The 15986-nt window shown below is 47.4% G+C and overlaps 1 protein-coding gene across 2 annotated transcripts in view; it reads right to left on the reverse strand.

Annotated features, from left to right (window-relative positions):
• Window positions 1–8722: 8722 nt before the first annotated feature.
• The window catches only part of cgnl1 (cingulin-like 1), a 191908-nt gene continuing 184644 nt past the window's right edge, over window positions 8723–15986 (reverse strand). For both annotated transcript variants that reach the window (XM_072470717.1, XM_072470718.1), the window contains exon 19: window positions 8723–12957. In XM_072470717.1, the coding sequence (XP_072326818.1) occupies window positions 12834–12957 (124 nt within the window). In that variant the 3' untranslated portion in view covers window positions 8723–12833. The remainder of the gene's footprint in view (window positions 12958–15986) is intronic.

The raw sequence follows: 15986 nt of genomic DNA on the forward strand, positions 1-15986 counted from the left end.
GCTGGGCTGAGAAGTGGCAGATGGAGTTTAACCCTGAAAAGTGTGAGGTTGTCCATTTTGGAAGGACAAATATGAATGCGGAATACAGGGTTAACGGTAGAGTTCTTGGCAATGTGGAGGAGCAGAGAGATCTTGGGGTCTATGTTCATACATCTTTGAAAGTTGCCACTCAAGTGGATAGAGCTGTGAAGAAGGCCTATGGTATGCTCGCGTTCATTAACAGAGGGATTGAATTTAAGAGCCGTGAGGTGATGATGCAGCTGTACAAAACTTTGGTAAGGCCACATTTGGAGTACTGTGTACAGTTCTGGTCGCCTCATTTTAGGAAGGATGTGGAAGCTTTGGAAAAGGTGCAAAGAAGATTTACCAGGATGTTGCCTGGAATGGAGAGTAGGTCTTACGAGGAAAGGTTGAGGGTGCTGGCCTTTTCTCATTAGAACGGAGAAGGATGAGGGGCGACTTGATAAAGGTTTATAAGATGATCAGGGAAATAGATAGAGTAGACAGTCAGAGACTTTTTCCCCGGGTGGAACAAACCATTACAAGGGGACATAAATTTAAGGTGAAAGGTGGAAGATATAGGAGGGATATCAGAGGTAGGTTCTTTACCCAGAGAGTAGTGGGGGCATGGAATGCACTGCCTGTGAAGTAGTTGAGTCGGAAACATTAGGGACATTCAAGCAGCTATTGGATAGGTACATGGATTACGGTAAAATGATATAGTGTAGATTTATTTGTTCTCAAGGGCAGCACGGTAGCATTGTGCATAGCACAATTGCTTCACAGCTCCAGGGTCCCAGGTTCGATTCCGCCTTGGGCACTGTCTGTGCGGAGTCTGCACGTCCTCCCCGTGTCTGCGTGGGTTTCCTCCGGGTGCTCCGGTTTCCTCCCGCAGTCCAAAGATGTGCGGGTTAGGTGAATTGGCCAATGATAAATTGCCCTTAATGTCCAAATTGCCCTTGGTGTTGGGTGGAGGTGTTGAGTTTGGGTAGGGTGCTCTTTCCAAGAGCCGGTGCAGACTCAAAGGGCCGAATGGCCTCCTTCTGCACTGTAAATTCAATGATAATCTATGATTAATCTAGGACAAAGGTTCGGCACAACATCGTGGGCCGAAGGGCCTGTTCTGTGCTGTATTTTCTATGTTCTATGTTCTATGTTTTCCATTTGTTGTACTTCGTGCAGTGCTTGGTTTTCCATTCGTGCAAATATAACATTCAACATCTTTGTTGGTGTTGCCTTGGCTGTGGTTTGGTTTATTACGTTTTTGTGCTGGCCAGGTGAATATTGTAGCGCGTTCTAACAGCCTGTAACACAGTTCCTTCGTGTATTTCTATGTGCTGAGATGTTACTGTAGTTAGTAAGGCCTTAATTATCTGCAACTGAACACCTTCGTCGGTTTTTGGTCCTTGAGAACAACCACATATTGTCTCTATAATTCTATCAATTAATTTCTGTAAACAGTCAGATGATGTGCTGACTATGCGGGGACATTTCGACTGGCATGCCATCTTAAAAGGGAGAAAATACTTGTCTGCTTCAATAAAGTTTGCCCTGGATTTGACAGGTGGCAAGGTCCCAGAAACAGCCTTAGCTTCTGCATGGGGAGGATTTTAGCTGCTGTGGCCTGGTCACGGGTGGCGATGGAAGGGGCATGATCCATGGCATCTCCACGAAGTCATCCTTGGGAACCAGTGGAGGATCCGGCGTGTGCGTACGGTTCAGTTGCGAGCGTGGAAGGTGGCGCAAAGCTCGCTGACTGCGCCTACGCACCAATCCATCCGCCCTGCATACCAGGAACAAGGTGGAGTCTTTTTTTCTTTTTATGTTTGTGGTGGACGGCATCTTGTAGCCGATGGGTCGTTGCCATTGAATAAGCACCATCACTAATGTCATGCAAAGCGATGAATGTGCCATATGTGGAAGTTGGCCGAGACCGTGCACGCTGGTTCCGGCCACCTGCTGTGCCGGAAGGGCGAATTCGCAGAGAAACGTCGAAGCATGTCGCCTTGGAGAGAGAATTGTCGCTCGCATCAACGTCTGGCGATGGCGCGAATTGGTGTGTCCGTCTTGGACCGCCAGTGCTGGTCGCCACTGCCGACCCAGTGGGACTGCCACGCGATCCATTCCCTGTCGCCGTGGCATCCGCCGTCACCATGAGCGTGCCATCACCGAGGCCGCGACACCACCCGTCCGGAGCAAGGTCTGGCGTACGCGAATCAGAGTCGGCGCTTGGCTGCTCCCCATCTGGAGTCCGGTCTGCCTTCCGTCGATGCTCCCCGTCCGGAGTCCCAACAGGTTCACTGGAGGCAGCCGAGATTCCCTGAAGCTGCACTTCTGGAGTCGGAACATGCAGGAATGCACCGACCAGTGGAGAGGCTCGAGCCATCGAGGGTGGAAGCGGTGCGCCGCCACCGCAGTCGTCAGTGGTCCCACCATGATCGTCGAGTGCCTCGGTACGCACTAGGCGAGGTCTGTCACCTTGCACCTTTTGCATGGGAAGTGGGATGCTGTCGTCACTCGTCTCACATCCCGTGGATAGATCCTCATTAGCAGCTTGCTGTTCACTAGGGTTGGGTAAATTGTCAGAGTTTTCATCTGGTGGTGCACACCATGTCGGTGGACTGTCATTGTCTTGCCGTTGTCCTACATTTGGGCTTTTCTTCTTTGGAATTTTAAATCTTCCCCCAGACATTGCAGAACCTAGTTTATTACCCCCAAATTCTCCCATATGTATGGTCTCGAATATAGGATCCAATGTTTCTATCGACATTGTACTATTTTCCAAAGAACATTCTGTTTCACTTTTCTTCTCAGGTACCTCATATGTATCTTTGTCTAATGCACATGCCTTCATGGTCTCTGGGTCTGATTTTGCTGGGACTGGCATGGTCACAGTCTCTCTTTTACTGTTCTCAATTGCCCACATTATACTCCCCATACATAACTGCTTAATCACTGGGGTTAGTGTGGTACAATGGATAATCGGGTCGACCTTATCTGCATCTTCACGATTAGTGGAAAGCACACTTGGTTCACTTGAAACTGCTGCGGGTTTTAAATTCGTTATCTGGCTACTCAATGTCGGTGTCCTCAGGATTCTTGCTCCAATGTTCTGCTCATTTATCAGTGGAGTGTGTTTAGATTCAATGCAGTTAATGTTCCCCTCAAGGTTTGAAGAGTCATTACTGACTAACTGCTGGACTCCGAAGTTGGGACTCTGCGGTGTTGAGTTGAAGGGAGACATTTGTCCCTGCTGTAGGTATGATTCAGGTTGTGTTATTTCCATTAACTGAGGATCAATGTCTTGTCCATTTTTTTTTTTCGTACTAAAACACTGGCAATTCTCAGTCTGCTCCTTGCAAGTTAAACATACAGGTAATTTCTTTAGCAAATCCTCAGTATCCTTCTGTGACCGTGCAGCATTATTAATCTCGGTTCGGCTACAATGATTCTGAAGGTCAGCGCATGAACCTTTTTCCTTCGGGCTTGGAAGAGGAGATTCCTTTGGCTTGTCTTCAGTTGGGCTTGAACAGTCATCAGCGCTGTGCCCTTCATTGTAGCATGAGAAACCGTCATGGTCATGCTGCTGTGCAGTGGAGCGTGGTAGGCTGTCATAGCCTTCGTGCTGTTCACGTGAGCATGGCAGACTTGCATCGTCTGCCGCTGGTTGGTCAGGAGAGGTTGCTAGACCCTCATGGTCTTGTTCCTGCAAGGACTGCGCATCGGAGTCAAGCGTTTTTTCTTTTGTGGAGTCTGTCCACGAGATCGCTGTGGAGGCTTGTGACTCTGGAGTCACTTCTTGTTCATGCAAGGACTGCACTCTGGAGTCTTGCATGTCTTCTTTCATAGAGTCGGGAACGCTGAGCGGGACGTGGACCATGCTCTGTGTGGCAGCAGAGCGCTCTCCGTGGGCTTGCACCGCTCCCTGTCTGTTAATGTCAGGCTGCAGGATCATCCGGCACTGATAAGTTGGGACGTCATATCTGCTGGGTTGAAGATCTTCAAATCTGAAAAATGAATCCGCATCTGCGTCGGATTCAATGTGGGGGCCGCCAATGTGCAACACGAAAGGTTCGTCCGAGTCATAGTCGTATAGGACCACGGAGCTATCATTGGGCTCGCGAGGTCCCGAAACACTGTAAAGATCGTCATCGAAGTATTCGAGGTCGGAATCATCGGCTTGTGCGTAGGTAACTGCTTGTCGGACAGCTCTTCGGAGGTCAAATTCATCTCCTGGGTCAATTTGCGGCAATGTGCCGTCATTCCAGGTGAGGGAAGGTTGTTTTAACAGATTTTTGTTTTTTTGATTTGGGACGTTTCCCTTTTAAATTGGATTTGGGACATTTCCCCTTTAAATTGGTGCGGTCTGGGGCCTCTGACATCCTGACGCTCGGTATGTAGCACGTAGGAAGTGACTGCACATGCTCAGATCGCTGTTCCTTTACCGATGGCCGTTTCTTGACTGCGCATGCGCAGCATCTCGCGCATGCGCAAATAAAACTTCCGGTTCTGCGCACTGCTCGCGCAACTGTGCTAGCGTGATACCTTTAGCAAGATGGCCACCCACCTCGACCCAGCCCTCTCTCAGGCCCGGGATTTCGGCCTCTGGGAATTCGGGCTCCGGGATCCCGGCCACGAGGTGAGTACTGCCGCTTTTCTTACCTTTACTTGCCGATTGGAGTGCGTTTTCTTCACAGTACTTGGAGAATTTGTCCAGGACTGCCTGGTAATCGTACCTTTGCTGCCTCCTGAAGAACCTGAACCTTGTGAATATTTCTCTTGCCCTTGCACCGGCGATGGTGAGGAGAAATTCAATTTTTTCGCTATCATCCAGGTCTTGGAGTTCAGCTGCCACCAGGAACAATTCGAACACTTGCCGGAATCGCCGCCAGTTTTCGCGGAGATCGCCGTGGCACTGGAGCGGCTGCAGAACTGGGAGCTGTAACATTTTGCCTGGGCACTACTGGCTGTCTGTGTACACTGAGGTATGCCGGCAGGTATCGATCCACTCCTGTACCATGTGGTGTTGGGTGCTCTGGTGCACAGATGAGCCAACACAGTTGTATGTGGTACAACTCTATTTTATTTTAACTCTTATATACAGTTCGTTCTGGATACTCTGCACGTGCTGTCTCCCTGAGTGTGTCGTGTAACAGGTCTGTCCTTGTCCTTGTCTCCAGCTAATACTGTCCACCAGGTGTCGTGTTTGTGCTTTTATATGGTTCCTGTCTTTGTCTGTGATTGGTTGTGGTGTTGTGTGTTCTGATTTGTCTGTTGGTGTGTCTATCATGATGTGTGTGTTTGAATATCATGACAGCGTACAGTCCGCTATTTAATCATGGCTTGGTTAAAAAGCCCAATTGACATTTAATTCTTTATTTAAATACAGATTTTAGCACCTGTCCACCTAATGTATTTCAGGGAACACTCAGGGGGTGGGGTGGGAGGGAAGGTGATGAGCTGAACACTCCTCGTATTTTCTGTGCCCCCCTGCTGAAAACACACACAGCAGGGGGCAGCTGTTGAGTAAATCAAATGTGGCTACCCAGCAAGATCCCATCAACAGCAGTGAGATGAAGACGTTTTTACCCTGGGAGGGGCGGGGGGGGACTTCCCAATCTCTTCTTTTGAGATATTCACCAATTGTGCAAAAAGGTGAGAAGGAGCACATGGGGAAAGAATTTTTAAATTGGAGAAAGACAACAGGATGCAGGTTTTCACAAACAGGATAGAAAAATCTGGAATCCTCTCCCCCAAAAGACTGTTTGATGGTGGGATAATTAAAACAAGACAAGATTGAAGACACAGTGTGATCTTGATTAAAAACCCAGCGAAGAAAGCAGGCTTGGTGATAGACTTAATGTGGGGCTGGCAAGGCAGAGAGCCCCATGGCGGTGTTACTGTGGAGTCACGCTTGCTGGCAGAGTCAGACGGCATTTGTACATTTACATCATCAAGGGACAGTGTGGGGCAGACAGACAGGGGATAATATTTTTATTGTCACAAGTAGGCTTACATTAACACTGTAATGAAGTAACTGTGAAAGCCCCCTAGTTGCTACATTCGGGTACACAGAGAGAGAATTCAGAATTCTCAGCTGGTACGGGAATTGAACTCGCGCTGCTGGCCTTCTTCTGCATCACAAACCAGCTGTCTAGCCCACTGAGCTAAACCAGTTTGAAGTAAAACAGTGACAGGATAAAACAGTGGGTGGAGATTTAATGATATGCTGGGGTAGATAAGAGGGGGAAAATAACAGGATAGTGGTCTTGAGGCAGGGAATGGAGTAGCACGAGTGCTAAATATAACACTGTTTGGATATGACCGTTTTTAATTTTAAATATTGCATAACTCATTAAAACATGGTTATTTTCGTGGACCAAATCAGGACTCTGCTGCCTCTACTGGAGAAGCCGGTAGAGGGCATCAGAAGCTAGTTTGTATAGGAAAGGCAAATCACAAGACAAAGTTTCACATGAATGAGGTTATCCACATTGCTCTTGGAGAAATGCAAAACCAAAGGAGGATCGTACGACGAGGTTGGAAAAAGTAACCAGTGCACTGATTGTTTCACTGGACTGTTAAATCCACACTTAACACAACTCAAGTTGAAATCACTCTCTAAACAGGAAAGGATCTTGATATGTCCCTGATTTAGCCAAACCAGGGAACCTTGGGCCTCCTAAACTTCCTTCTGATAATGTTTGCTTATCCTAACAACCCAATATGCCAACGAATCCTCCGCAAGTATTACACAGCAGAGCAGTGACTTTACAAGACATGTATTTGGGCAGCACGGTAGCACAAGTGGATAGCACTGTGGCTTCACAGCACCAGGGTCCCAAGTTCGATTCCCCACTGGGTCACTGTGCGAAGTCTGCACGTTCTCCCCGTGTCTGCATGGGTTTCCTTCGGGTGCTCCGGTTTCCTCCCACAGTCCAAAGACGTGCAGGTTAGGTGGATTGGCCGTGCTAAATTGCCCTTAGTGTCCAAAAAGGTTAGATGGGGTTATTGGGTTACGGGGATAGGGTGGAAGTGAGGGCTTAAGTGGGTCCGTGCAGACTTGATGGGCCGAATTGCCTCCTTTTGCACTGTATGTTGTATGTTCTATTTACTGCAATGAAGTAGCCACAATTGGATATCCTGCATTGTAGGTAAAGTAATGGTACAGAATTGGATTATCTATGTTTGACACCAGTATTGGTCAACAGGATCAATCGTACTTGAGGCTTTCTTCTTGGACATTAGTTTATAATCCATGTTACATGAAGCTCTCAAGGTAGGAGACAGTTTAACAGGGACCATCAACTAATTTATCTGTGAATGGTGCATTTATTCTAAACAATGAATAGTCATTATGTCTGGTCAATGGAACATTTTGTAACATTTAGAATGGGCCTCATTTTAGGCAAACTACTTTCCAACTTGATGAATGCCTCGAGTTGAATTTATTCAAAATATTTCTTCAAAGAAAAATTACCCCTGGTGAAGAATTTTTTACTTATTTCAGCTGCGATGCAGAGATGTACATTGTGGGAATCATCATCCCATCCTGCCCAACATTTTGATAATTTGCCTCATCTGCCAACACTTCAATTTGATATGACAAAATTACATTGCTGAATGTTAACAGGGCTGGTTTAGCTCAGTGGGCTAGACAGCTGGTTTGTGATGCAGAACAAGGCCAGCAGCGCAGGTTCAATTCCCGTACCGGCTGAGAATTCTGGATTCTCCCTCTGTGTACCCGAACAGGCGCCGGAATGTGGCGACTAGGGGCTTTTCACAGTAACTTCATTGCAGTGTTAATGTAAGCCTACTTGTGACAATAATAAAGATTATTATAATACATAATTCTTTTATAGAATAAAAGACGGAAACTGGCTTTATGGTCTGGTGCTGTAGAACGCCAAAACTCAAGCAACGGTCAAGCTGCAATAAAAACCATTGATCAATGGTATTTTTTTTTTTAAAGTGCAGAAATCAAAAAGATCACAACTTCTATTTATTCTTTCAAGGGATGTGAGCATTGCCGGCAATGCCAGCATTTGCTGCCCATCCCTAATGTCCTTGTGCTGAGTGGCTTGCTGGGCCATTTCAGAAAGCAGTCAAGAGTCAACCGCAGATTTCATTCCCTAAAGGACGTTAAGTGAACCAGATGGGTTTTTAAGAAAAATCAACGATAGTTTCATGGGTGGGACGAGTTTTCAATTCCAGATTTTTTTTAGTTGAATTTAAATTTCACAAGCCGGTGTGGTCGGATTTGAACCGTGCATTAAGCCTGGGCTTCGGGATTACCACTATGCCACAGTCTCAGCAACAAATAATTCTGATATACGGTAATTGAAATTTTTTTTGCCATGCTAGAATGATGTAATCTGCACAAAACCTTTTTTTTGATCTACCCCTTAAAGTTAAAATTGCTTTCAGGAAGTGTTCACTGTTTGTCATACAATGACATCTTTTTAAAAAATAAATGTAGAATACCCGATTCATTTATTTTTCCAATTAAGGGGCAATTTAGCGTGGCCAATCTACCTACACTGCACATCTTTGGGTTGTGGGGTGAGACCCATGCAGACACGGGGGAAATGTGCAAACTCCACACAGACAGTGAACCGGGGCCGGGATCGGTCCCGGGTCCTCAGCGCCGCAAACAATGACATCTTGAGTTTTATAGTCACAATGAGCAGAAACAATATGTTTAATAACAACTGCAGATAAATGTGGTTTTAAAAACTTTATTTGTAGCAATCGGTGCCTTACAGCTTTACATGCATGGAGGTAGCTTCAGTGTTTAAAGGCACTTAAATGTTGTCCAATTCTAGTGCCCACTACAGAAACTAGTAAATGCAGATGTAGAGTAAGACATTCAGGTTTAGTATATGACATCCAAATACAACTATTCACCTCTCTCATCCTCCTGGCACAACAAATCACATTATATGTTTGCAGATATATTGCACTTTATTGATTGTCACTCAACAGTGTGCATTTATTTTAGCTTCCATTATATGATACTGGAATAATAAAAATCAGTTTAGCAAAATAATTTTATACAATATATATATATGTATAGATATAAAGTCATTCTGTTATCCGGACTAAGGTGGCAAATATCAAAATATTCCCGGATAACTTTCACACTGAACCAAACATGAAAACTAAAACAGTTTGTGAGTAACTGATGCTGAATGAAGAGTAAAAACCGAGCATTGGCTGGAGGTCACACTTTAGAAAACATTTAGAACAATGACATTTCAGATATTGCAATATTATTTAGGTTATATCAAAAGCAAGAAATACTCAATGGCAGATGTACTGTTGTAAAAAATAAGAGACATAATTCACAGGACCTGCTTCAGCAAGGCCATTGTTGAAAATGGTTGTAACTTCCTTCTACTTTTTGAATGGCATTAATTTTAACTATGTCTACTGTGTAAGGAACTGTGTAATCCTCAGGAGTCAGCGATCCTTTCTTTCCAATTCTTTCCCCCATCTCTCCCTGCTAGGATACCGTTCCACAAAATGGGGTCCCCCCTCATTATTCTTCAGATGCAAAATATCTCATAATAATGGCGAAGCAGCAAGGAGGTGGTGGGGAGGGTAAGAGGCCAGGTAAGCCAGAAATATAGATTTCCTATAGGTCCTGCTGAATTTAACAGGGGGTGACCTCTTTTCAATTCTGTTTCAACCTCACCAATTATAGCGAGCCACATTGAAGGCGTTTTGGAAGGTGTGCTTGTGCCACCCAGGCTGGACAATGGTTCCTAATGCCCCCCCCCCCCCCAAATCATGTGAAAGGGGCTGATTCATGAACTGGAAGCAGGAACATTTGGTAGGCCAGAGGATGGGAGGCTCCAATCAGTGCCGGAAAGGCACTTATCTGTTCCATCCAGCTGGCCTGCCCTCCCTTTAGCTACTGGATTTCCCAACTGACTACTGTTCAGTCTGGAACAGAGATAAAGGCCACAATATCCAGGGGGCTGTGGTGGCGGAATGCGACTACAGACAGGAAATCTGCAAGGGCGCATTTTCCCAAACAATGTTAAATTGTAATCCCACGACATCCACTTTTTCTTTTTAACAAACAGAATCCCTGCATAAAAATGAGCTTGGCTGACAGAAATCTCACCAAAAAGACAGTAGTTTCAGTTATGTGACCGTCAAGGCTAAAGATCGTGCGATGGGAAGGTTGTGGGGGTCAGGAGAGTTGGGAGAGAGATCAAGGAATTGAAGAAACTTGGTGGTCAGTGATCATGGGGATTGTGGGTTACGGTTGGATGTTGCATGGGAAGTGGTGAATTATGGAGGTGGGGGTGGTTGCTGCTTAAAAGTTGTAACTCACAAAGAGGCCGGAATTCTGGCCTTTGCATCCCTGGTAGCCCAGCGAAGGATTCTCCTTCAGTGGAAAGATGCGAGGCCCCCCAAGCGTGGAATCCTGGATCAGCGATATGGCAGGGTTCATTAAATTGGAGTGGGTGAAATTCGCCTTGAGAGGGTCGGTACAAGGGTTCTTTAGGCGGTGGCAACCGTTCTTAGACTTTCTGGCAGAACGATAGACATTGGTCAATGGCAGCAGCAGCTCGGGGGGGGAGGGGGTTTACTTTATTTTTGTTTATGTTATTTACACTGGAGGGTCTGAGGGGGTGTATACACCAGTTGTGTTAAGTCGGGGTGTTAATGTTAATTTATTATTTATGTACGGGGGGGGGGGGGGGAGGGGTTGCTTGTTTAGATTGTGTTTTGTACTTAACCCTGTTGGGTTCTTTTTTCTTTCTCATTTTGTTATTGATATTTTATGAAAAACTTTAATAAAATTTTTTTTTTAAAAAGTTGTAACTCACGGAAACACTCCTGTTTCTTCTGGCCCACAATCAGTGCTAAACAGGCACTTTATTTGATGAACTCAACCCTTCTCAGCTCCCTTTGCCTGTCAGGTTTCCTGGAGGCTCACAAAACTGCTAAATGGCAGTTTAGCACAGGGCTAAATTGCTGGCTTTGAAAGCAGACCAAGTTCGATTCCTGTTCCAGCCTCCCCGAACAGGCGCCGGAATGTGGCGACTAGGGGCTTTTCACAGTAACTTCATTTGAAGCCTACTTGTGGCAATAAGTGATTTTCATTTCATTTTCATTTTTCAAATGGATTAAATATAGAAACTATGTGAACAGGTTTCAAGGATGGACCCGCCTCTTGAAAATGAATTTGTCTCCTCCCCCTTGTCCCTCTGGATTGAGGGGGGGGGGGTTGCATTCCTGTTTCTGATTCTCAAGTGTTTTAATCTTTCACCCCACCCAAATCCATCAATTTCTGGGGTTAAAATTACCCCAAGGTCTAGGGCACGCATCATACCTCCGTAGAACTGATTTTAATTCTATAAATGGAAAACCTGACCACTTCTGTCAACGATTTGGAGGTGGATTTCGCATTTCATTTTTTTTTATTTTTTATAAACCCTCGCCCAGCAGGATGTGAGGGTTAAAATTCCCCACCCCCAGAGGGACGGCACGTGGCAGAGTGGTTAGCACTCCTGCCTACGGCGCTGAGGACACGGGTTCGATTCCCAGCCCCAGGTCACTGTCCGGGTGGCATTTGCACATTCTCCCCGTGTCTGCGTGGGTTTCACCCCCACAACCCAATGATGTTCAGGGTTAGGTGGATTGGCCGCGCTAAATTGGCCCTTAATTGGAAAAAAAAATAATTGGGCACACTACATTTTTTAATTTTTCCCCCAAGTATCAGTAAGTTCCCTAGCTGTCCCTGTCTGGAAAAAAAGACGTTTCCCAGCAGGGGTCAGCGGACAACCACATTAAACCAAATATAGTTTCTGCCTTTCCAGCCCGGGGCACTGAGATTAACTGTAGTTACACCTACAGCCACCCTCCGTGTAGGTCAACTAACTCCACACAGAAAGGGGGAAATTAATCCAGGCTGTGTTTCTCTCCATGGTTTAGTTCCATGGTAGCTAGGACAATTGAAGGAGCTGATGCACAGCATTTGCAACACCTGTCGAGGCTCCGCACTCCTGATGGCCCAGCCAGCTGTGCCATGAGCAGCTGTGCCAGAACAACCGGGAAGTACCCAGTTCCAATGCATGAAAGTACTGACTGAGCTGGTCTTGGCTGAGCTAGGTCAGGGGCACGATAATTGGCCTTTGCGTTAGGGAGTGGGAGCAGGAGGGAGAAGGTCAGGATCCTGCTCCTTGCCGCTGCAATGCAACCCAATGGAAATGCAGCTTAGTGGATTCCAGTTTGTGATATAAAGCCTGTCTGTAGTCCAAATAGCACAACCCTCACTGGGCTAGAACTAACATGTGAAAATGCATCATCAGTGCAAAAGACCATACCCCGGTGAAAAGTTAGTGTTTTTAGGGGCAAGGGAAAATTGGCCGCAAAAGCACACGGTTAATACATCAACCATTAAAGAAATTGGCCAAAGTATTTTTGGCACTTTAACAGTTTAAATAATAAAGGAAAATAATTTCTGTCGTTTAAAATTTATTTACAACCTGTACACATTTAAAAACTGACTGCTAATCATTGTGTCTTGTTTTTAAGTTGACACATATATAAATTCCTTTCAAACTGAATAAGCAGTAAAATATGACCTTCCTTTGCCTGTCCAAAGGACTCCAAATATAAAAAACCCAGCATGGCATCCAATGAGGCAGTAGTGAACATGCGTTTACAACATTTCATGTTTCAAACAGTAGCAGTATAATGAAGAAGTTCAATACAAAATTCTAGGACAGGATGCAGTGCCTGGTAGAGTTAATTATGCCATCATGTTGCTGCTTTCCTTTATCCAATGACTAAGCACTGGTTTGGGTTCGAGCCTACAAGTTATTGTCCTTTGACAACTTAAACCCTGTATCATACAGACTTTCTTCATCTGTACTGTAATCATTTTCAAAATCATTTAGGACAGAGGATGAAACCTTTGTCGATGAATTCTTGCGTCTGTAACACACAAGACGTTATTTCAGTGGCTTTTAACAAAGTATTCATGCGTTAATTTAGCAAAGCGAACATTCAAACATTCTTATTGAAGAACAGCAGCAGAGGTCCCACTGGAGGACTAACATTGAGGGTGTTATTAACTGGGGTGTTATTCTCCCCACTCTCCAACCTTGGGTCACACTCCCCCACAAGAAGTAACTGTGATCATCTGAACATAAAACATGCAGAGAAACCGAGACATGGAGGTGCCATACAAAGTGAACGTAGGCTGCAATGAGGGAACATTAAATACCGGATGACAGGATAAAGTAGCATTGTCTCCTTGGCACCTGGAGATCAATTGACCATCGAACCTTTAAGAGGACGTGACAAGGAACCAACCTGTCCTCATATGCGACTGAATAATATCGGAGAGCGCTTTTCAAACCTTAGTTAATTTGACATTAAAAGTAGATGCACAGGTATAAAGGCAAATTGCAAGAGGAAGAATGGATCCCCTGGGCGGGATTCTGTGATCCTGAGGCTAAGTATTGACGTCGTCGGAAACGCCGTCGCGTTTCTCGACGGCGTCAACACGGCCACAGGATCAGCAATTCTGGCCCCTACAGGGGGTCAGCACGGCACTGAAGCAGTTCACGCCGCTCCAGCTGCTGATCCCGGCGCGAACTGGGCGCCGCAGGATCCGTGTATGCGCAGTGACTTCCTTCAACGCGACGACCCCGACGCAACATGGCGCAGGACTACAGGGGCCAGCACGGAGGAAAGGAGGCCCCCAGCCAGAGAGGCCGGCCCGCCGATCGCCAGGCCACATCGGAGGCCCCCCACCGGGGTCAGACCCCACAGGCCGCACCCCGACCCTTCCACGCAGAGTTCCCGCCGGCTGAGAGCAGGTGTGGAGGGCGCCGACGGGATTGGGCGTTTTTATGACAGCCGCTCGGCCCATCACGTGCTGCGAATCGGCGGGGAGCCGACTGGTGCCAACCACACCGGTGCCAATGGCTCTGCGGAGAATTGCGTGCCGGCGTCGGGGCGGCGTGGCGTGATTCGCACCTGTCGCGGGGATTCTCCGGCCCGGCCCCGGGCGAAGAGAATCCGCCCCTGTGTTTGTGCCTATTTCTCTCCTATCAACAATGCCTTTTTCAGACAGTTAGAAGTATCCATTCAGGACTTCCGGGTGCGGCGATGACCAGCTGAGTCGCACGTTTCGGCAGCTCCCTGTGAAACGGACTTTTGGGCTCTTGATAGGAGCCCCAACGGCAATTTTAACGGCTGAAAACACCGTGCGGTAAACCAGAAGGGTGTTCCCCCTGGACACGGATGGAAAAAGGAGAGGAAAGTGGCCGGATTGCAGCGGATCCTTTGGAACAACGGCAAGGAAGGCAAGCAGAAACCAAGATGGCGTCGGAAGGTGGCAGTTTCATATGGGGCCCTGAACAACAAGAGTTTTTGAAACGCTGCGTGGAGGAGATAAAAAAGGAAATGAAGAAAGAGTTGTTGGCCCCGATATTACAGGCGATTGAAGGGCTGAAAGAGGAACAAAAGACCCAGGAGCAGGAGCTTCGGGTCGTGAAGGCGAAAGCAGCAGAGAATGAAAACGATATACAGGGCCTGGTGGTGAAGTCGGAGATACAGGAGGCACACCAGAAACGATCTGTGGAGAGGTTGGAGGCACTGGAAAATAACGCAAGGAGGAACAACTTGAGGATTCTTGGCCTTCCTGAAGGTGTGGAGGGGGCGGACGTCGGGGCATATGTGAGCACGATGCTGCACTCGTTAATGGGAGTGGAGGCCCCGACGGGTCCGTTGGAGGTGGAGGGAGCATACCGAGTTATGGTGCGAGGATCGAGAGCAGGAGAAGCTCCCAGAGCCATAGTGGTGAGATTTCTCCGTTTTAAGGATAGAGAAATGGTCCTTAGATGGGCGAAGAAAACTCGGTGTAGTAAATGGGAGAACGCGGTGATCCGCGTCTATCAAGATTGGAGTGCGGAGGTGGCGAGAAGGAGGGCGAGCTTTAATCGGGCCAAAGCGGTACTTCACAAAAAAAAGATAAAGTTTGGAATGCTGCAACCGGCAAGACTGTGGGTCACATATCAAGGGAGGCACCACTACTTTGAGACGGCGGATGAAGCGTGGACTTTTATTGTAGAAGAAAAATTGGAATGATTGGACTACGAAAATGAACGTTTGGACAAAGTGGTGGGACGAGTGGGGGGGGCGGTGGCGAAGAGGGATTGTATGATTAATCCTGCGGTATGGTAACTTTTCGGTAACTTTTCTTTCTCCCACAGGTGGTGATGGGGGGAGGTGGGGAGGGAGAGGAGATGGGGCGTTGGCCATGGGAGGCGGGGCCGAGGGAGAGGCGCGGGCTTGGTTCCCGCGCTATGATAATTATGGCGGGAATAGAGAAGCAGGAAGGAGGGGGCGCCGCACGGGGCGAGCCGTGATCACGGGGGGGAAGCCGAGGTCAGCCAGAGTTTGCTGACTTCTGGGAGCAACATGGGGGGAGTAATTACGCTAGCGGGGGGTCTAGCGGGGGGGGGGGGGGGGGAGGGGGGAATTACTGGGTTGCTGCTGCTGGGGAAAGGGGGGAGTGGGTACGGGAAAGGATGGGCGGGGGGGCACCGTCTGGGAGAAATACAGCTGCGTGGGAACTGGGCGAGAAGCTGGAAAAAGATGATGGCTAACCGGCAAGGGGGGGGGGGTGGGAAGCCCCCCAACTCGGCTGATCACGTGGAACGTGAGGGGGCTTAACGGGCCGATAAAGAGGGCACGAGTACTCGCACACCTTAAGAAACTTAAAGCAGATGTGGCCATGTTACAGGAAACGCACCTGAAACTGATAGATCAGGTTAGGTTGCGCAAAGGATGGGTAGGGCAGGTGTTCCATTCGGGGCTGGATGCGAAAAACAGGGGGGTGGCTATATTAGTGGGGAAGCGGGTAATGTTCGAGGCAAAGACTATAGTGGCGGATAACGGGGGCAGATACGTGATGGTGAGTGGCAAATTACAGGGAGAGATGGTGGTGTTGG

Source organism: Scyliorhinus torazame, chromosome 12 (assembly GCF_047496885.1).
Source record: "Scyliorhinus torazame isolate Kashiwa2021f chromosome 12, sScyTor2.1, whole genome shotgun sequence".
NCBI lineage: Eukaryota > Metazoa > Chordata > Chondrichthyes > Carcharhiniformes > Scyliorhinidae > Scyliorhinus > Scyliorhinus torazame.